This window comes from Clytia hemisphaerica, unplaced genomic scaffold (genome assembly GCF_902728285.1).
Source record: "Clytia hemisphaerica strain Z4C2 unplaced genomic scaffold, Clytia hemisphaerica genome assembly, whole genome shotgun sequence".
Taxonomy (NCBI): domain Eukaryota; kingdom Metazoa; phylum Cnidaria; class Hydrozoa; order Leptothecata; family Clytiidae; genus Clytia; species Clytia hemisphaerica.
In genome coordinates this window covers 42,585-57,537 of record NW_027104274.1, presented here as the reverse complement: position 1 = coordinate 57,537, position 14,953 = coordinate 42,585, and the positions used below count along the sequence as shown (strand labels likewise).

The following is a 14,953-nucleotide window of genomic DNA, read 5'->3' as shown; positions in this document are numbered from 1 at the left end:
AGTAGAGAACTAATTGGTCAAATTTAAAAAGTGATAGCTCAAATTTTAAGTTAAGATATCTACTTTCTAAATATCTAAACTCCAAGCACTTTGGGACATTTGTTCGGCCTCAAGAAGTCGAGAAACGTCTGAACTTTTTCGTGGGTCACCCGGTATTAAGATAAAAAATTTTTTTATTAGTTTCCCTGATAATTCCTGATTGATTTAAAAAAAATTAAAAGATTTGAATGATTTATTAAAGGTATGTACTAATGCATTGAAGTTCATTTTGGTGAATTCTTCCTTGTTCCATGCCGAAAATCCTGACAAGTGCGCACCCTATCACTAGTGATGTCATGCATAATTATGTTTAATATCATTATTAAATTTGAGATTGCACATCCAGCAGCCATCGAGAAACATCTGAATTCCTGCTATCTTAAAATTTATGATCTTTATGTTTTATTATCCAACCACACTGTTTTATTTACCCGGGATTCTGTCAACGAGTAACTCGCCAAAAATACCTGCACAGCAAAATGTAGAAGTAGAGCTAGGAGTGGAGCTGCGTAGTTCTTGCATCAGCTTGCATTGTTATATTTGTTTTGACATTTTGCTGCTGTGCTCAAAAGAATTGGAAAATTAAGAAAAATTTCAGTCGGTCGGAAGATGTGAACACAAGTTATTTATGATAATAATAGACAATACTAGACAATATTAGTTTAAGTTAAGTTTCTGATAAGAGATCCTCTTTTGTGATCCTTCTCAAATCAGGTGGCATATAATTTGTTCCACAATTTTGTGGCTGCTGGGAATTTATATTGTATTGTATGCAAGAATTCTGCAAGAATTCTGCTGGAATTTGACACCGTCTCTAAATGATTTGTTAGCCATATTGAGAGGAAAAGCAATTTTCTTGTTTAGAATTTTATGTAGCATGACGAGACTTGAGATTTTACAAACTCAGCATTCCCTCAGCATTCTTTGTAGGAAGGACCTTCTTTGGTGGCTTTTGAACATATATGATTGAGATGTGTTTTACCCCATTTGAGTTTTTTATGGAGTATAAGGTCCAGGTATTTTGCTGTCTCAACACTTTCAAGTGTCTTTCTGTGGATTGTGTACGAGGTGACAACTAGTTTGGTTTTGATTGTTATTGTGAGCTGTTTACATTTTTGAGGGTGAAATTCCATGTCCCAGTTGTGCTCCCAAATTTGCATTGATTCAAGTCTTCTTGTATATAAGACATCTAAAATTGATTTTATTACTCTGTATAGATATGTGTCATCTGCAAATAATCTCAACATTGATTGAAAAAGTGCAGGCATTTCATTAATATAAATGAGGAAAAGGAGGTGGCATTTGATTATTTGATCACGAAAATTCTTTTTTATAATTTGATGTTTTAGCCATTTAGGTCCACAAAAGTATTCTGGTTTTTTATAGAACCATAAATATTCTTGCATCTTGGGAAAATAAGTTAAATAGGTCCATAAAAGTACCATTCTTATTGTAGAAAAATAAATATATTTTATTCAAAATGGGGAATGGAGAGTCAACAAGTCGGAGAATCTCAATGCAAAGATCTGATGAAGGAACAATACAGGTGAACTATTTACATTGAATTCTAAGCAAAATCCTACAGTGCATCAAGAGCTCTATGGAAATAAATCTGATTACTCTATTCAATTAGGGTCAGGGTTGATACTGCTAGAGTCTCACAAGCCTGAACACATTCTTAGGTAGGCTGCGCGCATCCCCTCCATATTGGAGATGTGTATTGTGTATAAATTCTTGTCCAAGAGTTACCCCCATCTTGGTGTTTTATAGTTTTGGAACTTGATTATCTTGATTAGTAAGTTTTATTTGAGTGATCTTTAAATTTGAATGAAAAATTTAAATGGCTAGAGGTAAATATAATCATTGGATTTTTACACTTTTTAAGAAAATTGAAACAATTTATACACAATAAGCACCCCCTATCAAAACAGGGGATGTGTGCAGCCTACTTCTTAAGAGAACCCTTACCTTTTTATTACGAGCCTTCCTTCTTTTAAATACTTTCTATCTTAGATATCTGAAAATGTGATGTTAAGGCTAAGCAAACAAAAACCTCCAAGACCTGACAATGAAGGTAGGAAATAGTTTTCTATTTCATTTGCCCAATCAATGTTACTTAATGGTTTTTCGAATGGGATTTTTATTTGATTGACATAACATCGAATTAACTCAGTATTCAAGAATTGGATTGATCCTTTGCCAATCATATCATTATCTATCCCTGTTAGGACTGAGCTTTTACCGCCTACACCCTTGCTAAAAGATTCTCCTTGAGTTACAAAGACTGTCAATTTTATTTGATTAAAGATTATTCTTGGGAAAACTGTAAACAACAAGTCTGTAGACACTTCCATTGCTTTTCAATGGAAATATTTTCAGGCATACTGCGTTCACTACAAATTAAGAAAAACTGTTTGTATTGTACCCTTACACCTTCATACTCCACTGTTTATACTTCTTATTTTGATTTTATTTTGATCATCTGCTTTTACTTTTGTTATAGTAACTTTAGAACCAGGAGAAATTGTCATACAAGAACAAGATGTGAAGAGAATGCTTGACAAAGCTTTTCAAAAGGTAGTATAATTATTACACGTGGCTGCACGTGGCAAAGTTATTTCCCCATTTCTTTCGGCGTCTCACATATCATAATTATTGCTCCGGCCTAGGAGCCTTTAATTCTCTCTTCCGACAATGGTTAAGACATTTTTTGTCTGTTTATCTAATCCGATGATCTATTCCGATTTAACAAAAACGGATCACTGATTCCGATAATACTGTGATTTGATTGGCCGAAAAGTATTTAGAAAAAGATGGCTATCGAAAGTGGACTAGCTGACTGTGTAGTGTAGCAAATACTGGAAAATCTCAGTGAAAAATTGATCATTTTCATCCTTATTCATGATGTTTTGGACATGATTTATGAGAATTTTGATGGTGCGTTGTACGTTGTACTGTATACTGAATTCAAATACGTGTGTTTCTCATGATTTTATGCTGTAAAAATGATCTATTTTGGACTTTTGGTCATTTTTCATGATGATATAATTGGTGGTTGTCCCTTTTGGATTTTCAAACTTGACAATGAAACTTTCAAACACACAGCCATTGATACACAGTATTTCTTGTGGTGTTATGTATGGCTGAAAATGATCCTGTTTTGGACTTTGTTATTGTCGTATTCATCATCGGCTGGCGACCGTTCCTTTTGATTTTTCAAACCCGACACAGATTTTTTACAAACATATCACTATGAGAATTCAATAAAGGATACTGAAACACAGTTCCTGTGTAAATTTTAACAAGATTGGAGAAATTTTCACAGTCAGACAGTGTTATGGCTGAAAATTATCATTTTTGGACTTTGTTGTAATTTCATCGCGGCTGGCGACCGGGCGACTGTTCCTTTTGTTTTGACCAAACCCGACACAGATTTTTTACAAACATATCACTATGAGAATTCAATAAAGGATACTAAAACACAATTCCTGTGTAAATTTGAACAAGATTGGAGAAATTTTCACAGTATTATGGCTGAAAATGATCGTTTTTGGACTTTGTCGTAGAGCTCTAATTTCGTCGCGGCTGGCGACCACTCCTTTTGATTTTTCAAACCCGACACAGATTTTTTACAAACATATCACTATGAGAATTCAGTAAAGGATACTAAAACACAATTCCTGTGTAAATTTGAACAAGATCGGAGAAATTTTCACAGTGTTATAAAACTGAAGATGATATTTTTTGGACTTTGTCGTAATTTCATTGGCTGGGGCGACCGTTCCTTTTGAACATTTTTCAAACCCGAAACAGGTTTTTTCCAAATATAACACTATTTATTACATACACACTATTGTACCATTTTATTTGGTTTATCCTACTCTTCTCTAAGTATTATCCCAGCAGAAAAAATAATGTTAGCTAAAAACCCATGGCTTAATGGGATAAACTTTCGCAGGGATTAAATTTCGCTGATTTCGCGGATTTGGGTGTCATCCGTGAAATTAAGTCACAATGGAAATTTGGAAAGGCCTCATCCGCGAAATATTTCTAAACAAAACTCAAAATTTGTCAAACAAATACTTTTTGAATGTTTACTGGCATCAAAGAAGTGCTAATAATGTGTATTTCAACAACCAAAATGCACGATTTGACAGTTAAGTCACAAAATCGTGAAAATATTGCCACCCAATAATGCCACCCGCGAAATTAAGTCCCCGCAAAATTTTTGAATTTCGCGGGTAGGCCCAATCGCGAAATTAAATCCTCGCAAAGTTTATCCCATTAACGAAATTTTATCCAGACAATCAAATCAACAGTGCATCATGGCTTCGCTATTGGCAAGTTTAGAAAAAAATAAATTTATAAGAACTTGGAAATATTGACTTCTAAATGTTTATCTCCTTTAGCTCCAATTTTGAACTTTTTAGTTGAGGATGAGTGGGCGGGGGATCGGCTTGGTTATTTAAGCAAGAAAGTGTATGTGTAATAACTTAGAAGAGCTAAACTTCCAGCTGGTTTATTTATTCGTTAAGATTATTTCTCATACTCGCTCTGCAATTGATTTATTGCTTTGCTTTCTGATCTGTTCTGATTAGTAGTTTGTGGGCAACGTTCGAACACAACTAACTCAACAAGCTCATCTTTCACATCTTTTAATCTCTAAAGCCGGAGCTTCCAGCGCAGCTGGTTTATTTCAATTTGTAGAGCTAGAGTTATCCCACAATCCCACAGTTCATTTCGAAATGATTAGACCGTGAAAGTTATTACCTTTCTTTTGATATCATAAGTAATTGATTAACGTGCAAGAGCAATTAACGCAAAGGAGGATGGGATCGCAAGTCGTACAAAAGAATAAATTTGTGCAGATTTGTTACTATTTTTAGATGTGTTGTGCTATTTCTCTCAGTATTTATCATGTTTCACTTTTATTAGTGAGAGACCAGTAAGAAACAGACCACCATCTTGCAATGATTTTCAATACTGTAGGATAGGATCCATATGCCATTTCTTTGGTTTACAAAAATTTCAATTGTTTTATAAAGTTTCTGCTATAGCAATACATTCGTTATATAAACTATAATCATTTTTTGAGCCAAATATACCACGAAATCTTTTGGGTTGATTTTCACGAGTCAGCGTTTTGAAAAGTTTCACGTGAGTTTAATTTCAGCTAAAATTCAGTCGAAAATGGCCATGAAAACACCAATTTTTTTGTCACCAACATCAAATTTACAGGCCAAAAATCTGATTTAAAAAAATTCGCGAGTCCGTAATCTCACGCAATTTTGCTAAATTTTTTTCCGCGAAAAAAGATTTAAATTCGCCAAAAACGCAAAATTAAATCTCGCGAAAATTAATCCGAATCTCCATAAAAAAGAAAGATGGTTTCTTGGACATTTTAATAATCATTTCATTTCTGACATTCTCAGGGTCAAAACATTGCCATTACGAAGCTTCAAGCAGAACAAGAGCAAATGGCAGCTGACCAAAAAAGACGAGAGGAACAACGAGAAACGGAATATGAAAAACAATTGCAAATGTTAGCGGCATATTGGAAAGAACAATTCGAAATTGAAACTTCTAAGGTAAATTTTCAAGGGATGGCGTCATTACGCCATTACCTTGATGGCCGACAGTGGATACCAGTGGATTTCGAAAAAAATGGGGCTCCATGTCAAAACTAAATGACAAATTAATCGGACTGACCTAATCCTGTCACTCCCCTGGCCTACCATATAAAATCCTACCCAACCAAGACCATAAAGGGCTTTTTCTACATCAGTAGTACAGTATCAGTAGACCCTTTGAAATGTTTGAATATCAGAGGAAGGTCATTTTATTAGACCATGTTCGCGGTTCCGTTTCGCTCCGAAATTAAATGAAGCCTTTTCATTGGTTAGAAGTCACGTAAAACTTGAATGCAACCAATAGAATGACTTCATCTTATTTCGGAGCAAAACGGGACCATATCGTGTGAACTTGGTCTAAATCTTCACCTCTCTGTTTCAGGTGCGAGATATAACACTCGAAGACAATGAAGCATTCGAAAAGATGCAATCAGAACTGACCGAGAAAGAGAAAGGTCTGATGGATGAAAAGCAATACATTGACAGTCAAAAAGAAGAATTATCTGCTTTCCAAGATAATTTGTCCAGTGAAAAGGAGACATTGTTGAGTAAATATCAGTCATTCACTCAAGAGAAAGAATCACTGGATGGTGAAAAACTTACTTTAGGTAAGTGTTTAGAACTTCTCCAAACCCAACTCTTTATTTGTCTACGTTTAAAGGGAAAAGGCTTTTCTCGGTTGCAATGTCTAATATCAATTCGAAAAGTTTTTATCATGCGATGGAAACCAGTGGCGTTGTGGCAGGGGGGGCCGGGGGGGCCATGGCCCCCCCCAGCGGAGCTTTTTTGAAGGGGCGCCGAAGAGCAAGGGGCGCCAAAAGAGATTTTTTTAAACGCCCCAATCTTAAAAATCATACTTTATGCGCCTTAAATTGCGCCCAGGACCAACTTTACTGAGATAATCTTAAAATACTTTCAATTTTTTTCGCTCGCTTCGCTCGCAATACAGTTTGACTGGTAACTTCTTTGCAATCTAGCTTATTTATAAGTTTTTTTGTGTACAATATAGCATTATTAAATGAAAATCTAACTGCGCCCCAAGACCAATTTGCTGACAACAATATTGAAATCATTGAACATCAATTTTTTCGCTCGCTTCGCTCGCATTTTACATTGTTTCATTAAGTTTCTTTTCCCTCTAGCAAGTGTCAAATTTGTCTATTTTTATTTAGTGATTTAGGGTGTCTTGGCAGTAGATTTTTAAAATTTTTCTAGTCGGCCCCAACCATGGTGGGGCCTGCTTTTCCATTCATCAAAGATATATCTACTCTTCTCCACTAAATATTCCCTTCGTCATAATGCGTAGGCAAATGAATTAGTAAAAGTTTAGAAACTGGTGGGTGGGGGCACCAGTTTGGAAAATTGAAGGGGGGCGCCATTTAAAAAAAATTGACTTTGGCCCCTCCAGAAAAATTTTCCCACAACGCCACTGATGGAAACTATCACAAAAAAAGTAATAAAAGTAAAAAGAGTACACACGTTTTTTTTAGTTCCTTCTGAAATATGAGGCTGGGAATGATCTCAATTTGTTATTTTTTAAGATTTTGGCAAAACTTGAGCCTGGTGTTCTCAAAAAACTGTTCTTAGAAAAAAGCGTGTAATACATAAAATGCTTTTCCCAAATTCCCTTAGAAAAGAAGAAATGAAGGTTTCAAAAGTTTCTACTGTTTACTTAAATTCAACTTATTTTCCAGATCAAATACGCGAAGGATTAAGAGAACAACAACAATTGATCGAAGAAGAGAGAAACCGTTTAACTAACGAACAAACTAAGCTATCGGATGATAAAGCCAGGCTAACGGATGAGGAAGCTAGACTCTCTGATACCGTTGCTAGACTGACTGACGAAGAGGCTAGATTAACTGGCGAAAAGGCCAAACTGGAAGAAGAAAATGATTTGGTCTCGCGTGAGAAAATGAGCTTGGAAGAGAGGCAACGTGAACTTCACGGAAAGGTTTCATTTTTTCTTTTGTCGTTACCAGGGGGGGGGGTGTTCTCATTCCAAATCCAGGGGAAACATTCCTAGCAGATTTCAGGAATCTTTCCGCTGTTTTTTACGGGCATAAAACTTTTTTTGCTGCGTACAAATGCATATATGGCCTTGAGGATGACCGCCAAGTTGAAGCTACTTTTGTTCGTCTTTTTCTAGTTGTAAAGTGGCAGTAGGAAAGTTTTTACCGGGAATGATGAAGTTTACGGTACGTTTTAAAGAAACAAATTTTAAAGACACCTGAAGATTACTTCAGAAAAAAGACATTACAATGGCCAATAAATCTATCTTGTTTTGTTATAGCTTCTTCAACGTGAACAAGAATTGAATGACGAATTTGAACGAATATCTAGTGAAGTCGACCGCAAAATAAAGTATGTTCAGTACAAGCAATTCAATGTTGTTGTTTTTCTAACGGCCTTAGCTTTCCCTATGGAAAAATAACGAAAATTATTCACATTAATCTCGGCTCGACTTTGTTTGACATCCACCCATAGAAAATATCGTGGTATGAACTAAAAAATTCTAATAAGTTTAGGAAACTTTTTACCGACTTTATTGATTATTAATTGATTTGACTTAAAATTTTTAGCCTTTCAGAAACTGTCATCGTCTCCTAATTTTAAATCTTATGTCTATGTATCACCCCTTCTCACAGACCCACTGGGAACCATTCCCATAGGAAAAATTGTCCAAAAAATCGACCCCGGTCGAAAATTATCCTCCAATTTTTGTCCCCACTGAAAATAATCAAATAAACCATCCTCACTGCCAAACATTATGCTATTTTTTCCATCACCACTGAATTTTCTGACCTGAAAACAAAAGAATTGAAATCGCCAGGCATAAAAAATATTGGAATACCAATCCCCATCGAGTTTCAGTCCGTTATTCTTATCCCCACCGGCTGAAACAATTCCCCCGGATCTGTGAGAAGCGGGGTGTATATATTGGATCCAGTATAAACAATCATTATTATCATTATTTCATTTTCTCAGACCATTACAAGCGAAGACGATTTGCTCGGACAGTCAATCAAATGTATTGGATTGTTATCGCCAACACAAGAAACAACCTTTACGATGTACTAAAGAAGTTCAAGAATTCGCTAATTGTGTACAAACAGCTAGAGTGGTAAGTGTGTTTATTGATTGATTGATTGATTGATTGATTGATTGATTGATTGATTGATTGATTGATTGATTGATTGATTGATTGATTGATTGATTGATTGATTGATTGATTGATTGATTGATTGATTGATTGATTGATTGATTGAAATTTTGTGCACGCAAAAATTTTGAAATTCTTGATTTGCAACAAAAAAGTCCACGTGAAAATTATCCACTTAGCTACTTTTTTTCAAGGTATTACATAATCTTGGGTTGTATTATGGTCTATTCCAATCACATCATTTTTCAATGATTGGAGCAGGTGATTTTAATAGCATAAATTACAGTTACAGGACATGACGGTATTATGTATCGATTTGTGTAGCCGGTCAAAAGTTTCATGACTTCCTGATTAGCAAAAGGTCTATGAACTTCCACTGTTAGCACGCTCTTTTTAATTTATTGTTTTCCTTTAAAAAGTTTCATTTTATTTTTATTTTTCAGAAAATGATGGAAAAAGGCTTGAATAAAGAGGCATAGAACTGTTTGACAAAACATAGATGACAATTTCGTAAGACTGTTTCTTTGTGTTATTATTTTGTTATTTTTTTTCTTACCGAAATATTTTTTTGTATCATAGAATATTGAACATTGTATAGATAGAACTGTGCAGGCATTAAATAGAAAACATAAAATATTAAAAAAATAATTCAATATGTTTGTTTGAAACCATCATACATAATTTTCATTCAGAACTACCTCTATTGAGCCCATATTCATATCGCGATGCGTTTGAAAAGTATATACCTTTGATTAGTGGACTTCTATATTGAAAATGAATGTTTTGTAAAAAAATCGTTTTTATGGCAGCTTCAAATTCTTTTGTAATCGTTTACCAATTCTGTGCCCTGGCTTTTCGTTGGAGTATGAGTAGGAATAACAAGATACACGCTTTTTTTATAAGAATATACTTTATAAGAATGTTTATGATGAAAATGGCCAAAAATTAAGAAAATGTCACCATCATGGAATCTAGCAACTGAACCTAAGAATGCCATTTTTAAAGCATTTTTATCTGTAAATTTCCAATAATACCCCAATAACGTTCAATACTCTCATAAAAATGCCATTCTATGCTTCTAAATCTATGTTAAATTTTGATCTTAACCTAAGATATACCGTAAGAATATTTCAGGATGATAATAATATTTTCGCCAAATAGTTAAGAATATCCGTGATGAAATGAAAAACACCATTCTTATAAAAAAAAACGTGTACCTTGAATTTTTTTCAGTATCTAACTGACAAAATTCCACCTAAAATAACACAACAACTTTTTGCTTATTAAATTTACAGATGTTTATTTTTTTTTCAGTAGTATAAAATGATAAACATGATGAAACTGAAGGCAGTCTTCATCACTTTAACCACTCTTTTTATCAGTTTGGTTGTGTTTTATTACAACCAGTCCTGGCTTACCATCAATTCAACGCCAACATTCCCGAATCCTCCTCGACCATACAAGAAACAAAATGCCAACAAATTTCGATTTTTATTTTACTCGTGCGCCCTCTACGTAAACGTAACAGGTACAGAATTCGTTCTTCAAAGCTTGGCTCCACTCTACTCTTTTTGTAATGATGAAACTAAGAGTGTCGTATACCGAAAGCAAATCACTAAATATTTACTTGGCTGGGATGTCATTATTTTTTATGTTCATGATATGCCTGGACCAAAGATCTTACGAGGCGCCAGAAAAGAAGTGCCAAAGACACAATTATGGGCTTACTATAACAGGGAGAGCCCGTTCAACACGATTAACGTGTTAAAGAAGAAATTTGATGGAATTTTCAATCTTACGATGACTCCATTACGAAAGTCTGACATAATGTTATCCTATGGGTATTACCGTAAGAAGACTCGGTCGGATCCGAATCCGAATGCGGAACTCTCATTAACCGGAAAGAACCGTTCTGCTGTATGGATAGCAAGCCATTGTAATATAGCACGTGATTCTGTGGTTTCTGGACTCCTACAATATATGCCAGTTACAATATATGGGAAATGTGCCCGGAAATTTCGGCAGTATGAAGTATGTCCAAGATTTTCTGAAAAATGTGAACAAAAGTTACGGCAATTTGTGTTTTCACTGGCATTCGAGAACAGTTTGTGTAACGATTATGTGACCGAAAAATATTGGGACGCACTCCAACGCTGGACCATTCCTGTGGTCTACGGGGGTTCAAATTATGATAAAAAGTTAGTTGTTCCCCGATCGTACATTAATGCGAGAAATTACAACTTGCGTGATTTGGCAGCTTATTTGAAAAAGATCTTCAGTGATGGATCTTACTTGAAATATCACCAATGGAGAAAAGATTACGTCATTGATTACAAACCAAAAGACCGTCATCGATTTGAAATTGTTGGTCAAAAACTGGTGGATCTTCTGAATCGTGGTATATATTCGAAGACTTATAAATTATCTAGATTTTATAATCGTAAACTTAATTGTGAATATGACCACAGGCTAAATGATTTGACCAGGCGCCAATAGTATTTAAAACATTTTGAATACTGGGAAAACTTATGTGTTGATAATAAACGGCATGTATAATAATTTATTTTACTTTCACTTTTTAAGACGGTTCTAACGAGACGACTCCTTAACCGCTCAATACCGAACCGAGCATCCTCTGTAAGAGGAAACCAGTCATCAATCGAACTGGTCTCTAAATAGCCTCGTTTGGACACTTTCGGTTTTGGGTCTTAAAGTGGAAGATGATCGGACGTTATTTCGAATGAATCATAACGTTAGGTGTGAAAAAAAAACACACAAAAAACTCATATTTTGAAAAATAATGATTAATATAAATTTTTGAAGAAATATCTTTTGAAACAAATAATAGTTATGATAATTACTAAATAGCATCTCCCGCCGAAGAAAATGAGATTTTTCATACAAATATGAATTTATTATCATCATCGAGAATAGAATTTAATTAAAAGCTTGCTACAAGTGATATAATTATTTGTAAAGAAAATAATACATGAAATTAAATAATAATTTTTTTTTCGAATATTAAAAGTATTATTTCCTCTTAAAAGCTTTTCGTTTGTTAAGTAATTTTTTCATTCTTTCTTAAGTTTTGAGCCAGCCCCTTCGTCAACGGGGATTCTATTAAATCTATATATTTTTATAATTTCGATATTTTTCTCATATTAAGCGGTACCTTTGTAGTATTTCTTTGTCGTAAAAAGCACCTGCGAGGGAGCTCACAAAACACAAGATTTAGACTAACACATCAGTCTAGTCTTAAATTCTTCTCCACAGAGGATATTCTTAGATTTAAATCTGATTTATTCACGTCTCCGTCAAGAAAAGATCATTCAGGAACATAAAACGGTAGGGTTATAGGATGTCCCCCCTGGTCCCGGATATCAAAACAAACCTTTTCAAGACAGGATTCTACATATCCAGGGGGTAAGTGGTGAAGTCATAAAGATGTTCAAAACCACCCGCTTTGTGAAGAGGTGTGGGAAATAAAGAGTCACTAACCTAGCGCCTCTTTGTGCAATGGAAATTGATATTTAATTAAACCAGGGGGTCTTTTTCCGATCGAAAGATATCCTGTAGTTATTATTTCTTCACTCTGAAGAGAATCGATTTATTTTTGAATAAATAAAATAAAGGTGTTTTGCCAAACATTTAGTTGGTCATTGGTGTAGGTATCCAAGGTCAAAATCTTATCACATTCAGACATTTATTTTAGCCTTCTGTCTATATATTTTATCTTATCTCTAAAGAGATTGTGTAACAAGGGTGCTGTGGTTTGTAGAGGGTTGTACATAAGGACCACTTTGAGTACTTGGAATAGAAATCGAAATCTATTTGGAGAAAACCTACCTATTGAAAATATAAGCTCTAAATAAAAAATGTTTTCGATTTATTTGACCTGGAAATTTTCCTAGACTCATTTCTTTTGCTCTTGTGACCTAGAAGTAGTGTGGTGATGATAATCTTTTTTGAAAGTAGGCTGCACAAATTTCGGAATAGTTTTTGCAATCCGCTTTGGAAAACCACTACACAAAATCTACTGACGGGGTTTTCGAGCTCGATATGCATAACCTATAACAAAACATTTCGGCGATTTATATACAAATTTTGAATTCAAATTAAATAGAGTGGGTAGGCCAGCTGGTGGATGACGGGGTTAGTTGGCAGGTGCGCTACTTGGAACCCAGGGGAGAATAATAATACCAATTTCAAACCAATATCATTTTGTCTATTGATTTCATATCCTTTATTCTGATTGAACAACTTCTTACAACTCGTAAAATCTGCATTTTCGTGGACTTTGGTGAAAAGACGTCGATGAAGATGAATTCTAAAACGAATTTCAATGAATTAAAGTGGGTAGGCCAGCTGGTGGACGGGGTTGGTTCTCGGGAAAAATAACTTCAAAGAAAAATTTTATAAAGCGAATTTCAATGTTTTCTTATTACAGGACATCACTAATAACTAAATCCTGAAGAATAAGATTCAAGACATCATCGATATGTTGGATTTCATGAGAATTTTGTTTTGTTTGGGATTTGTTGTAGTTGCTGTCATTGCAGAAGCTGAGACTCAGGTACATAATTTTCCGCATCATTTCCAAACTTACCATCATTTTGTATATAAGATTTCCATTTCTGCACTTAGACTCCTTTGCCACTTTTCTATGGGAAGACTCCGGGTAGCTGAAAAATAATGAGCTTTATAAAGTTAAGCGCTATTAGTATCATTCACAAGGGAACTAAGGGGCTGGGTTCGAGTTTGTGAATCCGTTAGTGGATGCAAGTAACCTCGTAGGGTTTTTGAGATAGTTCACAGATGAATTTCCGTTATGTCGACATACTCTTTACCGGAACTTTTTACTGGTTTTACTTTAGGGCTATGATAGTCAGCAGATCTTCTAATATGGAAGGTTAAGCTGACGCAAATTTTTGACCTCTTTAAAGATTTATACTCCTTAATAACGGGCTAAGTCATTAAATAATTTCGATTAACGTACAACTTTTTTTCACGCCAAAGGATGACAACTTAGCCAAGCGGGTATCCCATCAAACTCATATCCCTGGGGACAAGTCACCAGGACGTAAATTTATTCTTCACTTGCGTCCCCATGGCGATGAACAAACAAAACAACGAAAGATGCTGCCCCTAAAGCGAGAAGATACTGCTGTTGATGATCTTTTTGCATCACGGTTTGGTAAGGAGGATGAGGATGCTGCCGAGTCTACGTGGAGTGCCTGGAGAATGGGACGGGAAGCAGATACTGTGGACACCACCAAGAGGGTAAAGGATGCTGAGTCAGCATGGAGTGTTTGGAGGATGGGACGGGAAACGGATGGCACTACCACTGTAAAGGACGCCACCACGAGGGAGCGAGATGCCTCTATCCCCAGCCATCCAAGATATCAAGTATTTAGGTCAGGTCGAGAAGCCGAAAAGTCGCTTCCAATGTCAAGAGCATTTGGTGGAAAAAGGGATTCACCCGGCGATGCTCCTATTCCTTATTATTACTCATTCAACAACGAAGGAAAAGATTTTTCGTGGAACATCTTTGGTAGAAAGAGAGCAGCTGAGTCCGATCTTCCAATGTCCAGATTTGTCGATGGTCGAAAGAGGGATTTACCCATGGGAAGAACGTTTTCCAAACGGAAATCCAACCGCATGTTTTCTCGTGCCGACGTTCCGTTTTTCGTCAAGCGAGGTTCAAACCTACCTATGAACAGAATGTTTTCTCGAAGTGCTGTTCCATACTTTGGAGAAGGAAAGAGAGAATCGAATCATTTGCCAATGGGTATTTTTTCAAGAGAAAAAACCAACGCTGATGTTCCGTTTTATGTAAAACGTGCTTCAAGCCTTCCTCTCGGTCATATGTTCTCCAAAAGAGCCAATTTCCTCAACAATCGCCTACCAATGCAACTTGGATTTAAACGAGCCTCAAATCTACCAATGACCAGAATGTTTTCCAAGAGGGCGAGTCTACCAATGCTACTTGGAGTAGTCAAAAAGGAGCATGGTGGATTTGCACGAGCACCTGAATACAACTGGGGTCCAGCTTCCTTGAAATATCACCGCCGTAGCCTCCTTCCAATGATAATGCACGAAAGAAAAAGACGCTTCAATGGAT

At 35.6% G+C, this 14,953-nt stretch overlaps 2 protein-coding genes and 1 long non-coding RNA gene across 3 annotated transcripts; all 3 read left to right on the top strand.

Moving 5' to 3' along the window:
* Nucleotides 1-1,472: 1,472 nt before the first annotated feature.
* LOC136816725 (MICOS complex subunit Mic19-like) lies at nucleotides 1,473-9,480 on the top strand. The gene is made up of 9 exons (XM_067073043.1): nucleotides 1,473-1,585; nucleotides 2,053-2,113; nucleotides 2,543-2,616; nucleotides 5,472-5,627; nucleotides 6,052-6,277; nucleotides 7,364-7,623; nucleotides 7,963-8,033; nucleotides 8,658-8,793; nucleotides 9,276-9,480. The coding sequence occupies exons 1-9, from the start codon at nucleotides 1,520-1,522 to the stop codon at nucleotides 9,309-9,311; spliced, it is 1,086 nt and encodes a 361-aa protein (XP_066929144.1). The 5' UTR covers nucleotides 1,473-1,519; the 3' UTR covers nucleotides 9,312-9,480.
* Nucleotides 9,481-10,130: 650 nt separating this feature from the next.
* Nucleotides 10,131-11,623, top strand: LOC136816810 (alpha-(1,3)-fucosyltransferase C-like). The gene has a single exon (XM_067073136.1). The coding sequence runs from the start codon at nucleotides 10,156-10,158 to the stop codon at nucleotides 11,326-11,328; it is 1,173 nt and encodes a 390-aa protein (XP_066929237.1). The 5' UTR covers nucleotides 10,131-10,155; the 3' UTR covers nucleotides 11,329-11,623.
* A 514-nt stretch (nucleotides 11,624-12,137) lies between these two features.
* Nucleotides 12,138-13,994, top strand: LOC136816724 (uncharacterized). Its single transcript, XR_010847976.1, has 3 exons — nucleotides 12,138-12,255; nucleotides 13,280-13,405; nucleotides 13,849-13,994. It is a non-coding gene; the product is annotated as an uncharacterized lncRNA (long non-coding RNA).
* Nucleotides 13,995-14,953: the final 959 nt, after the last annotated feature.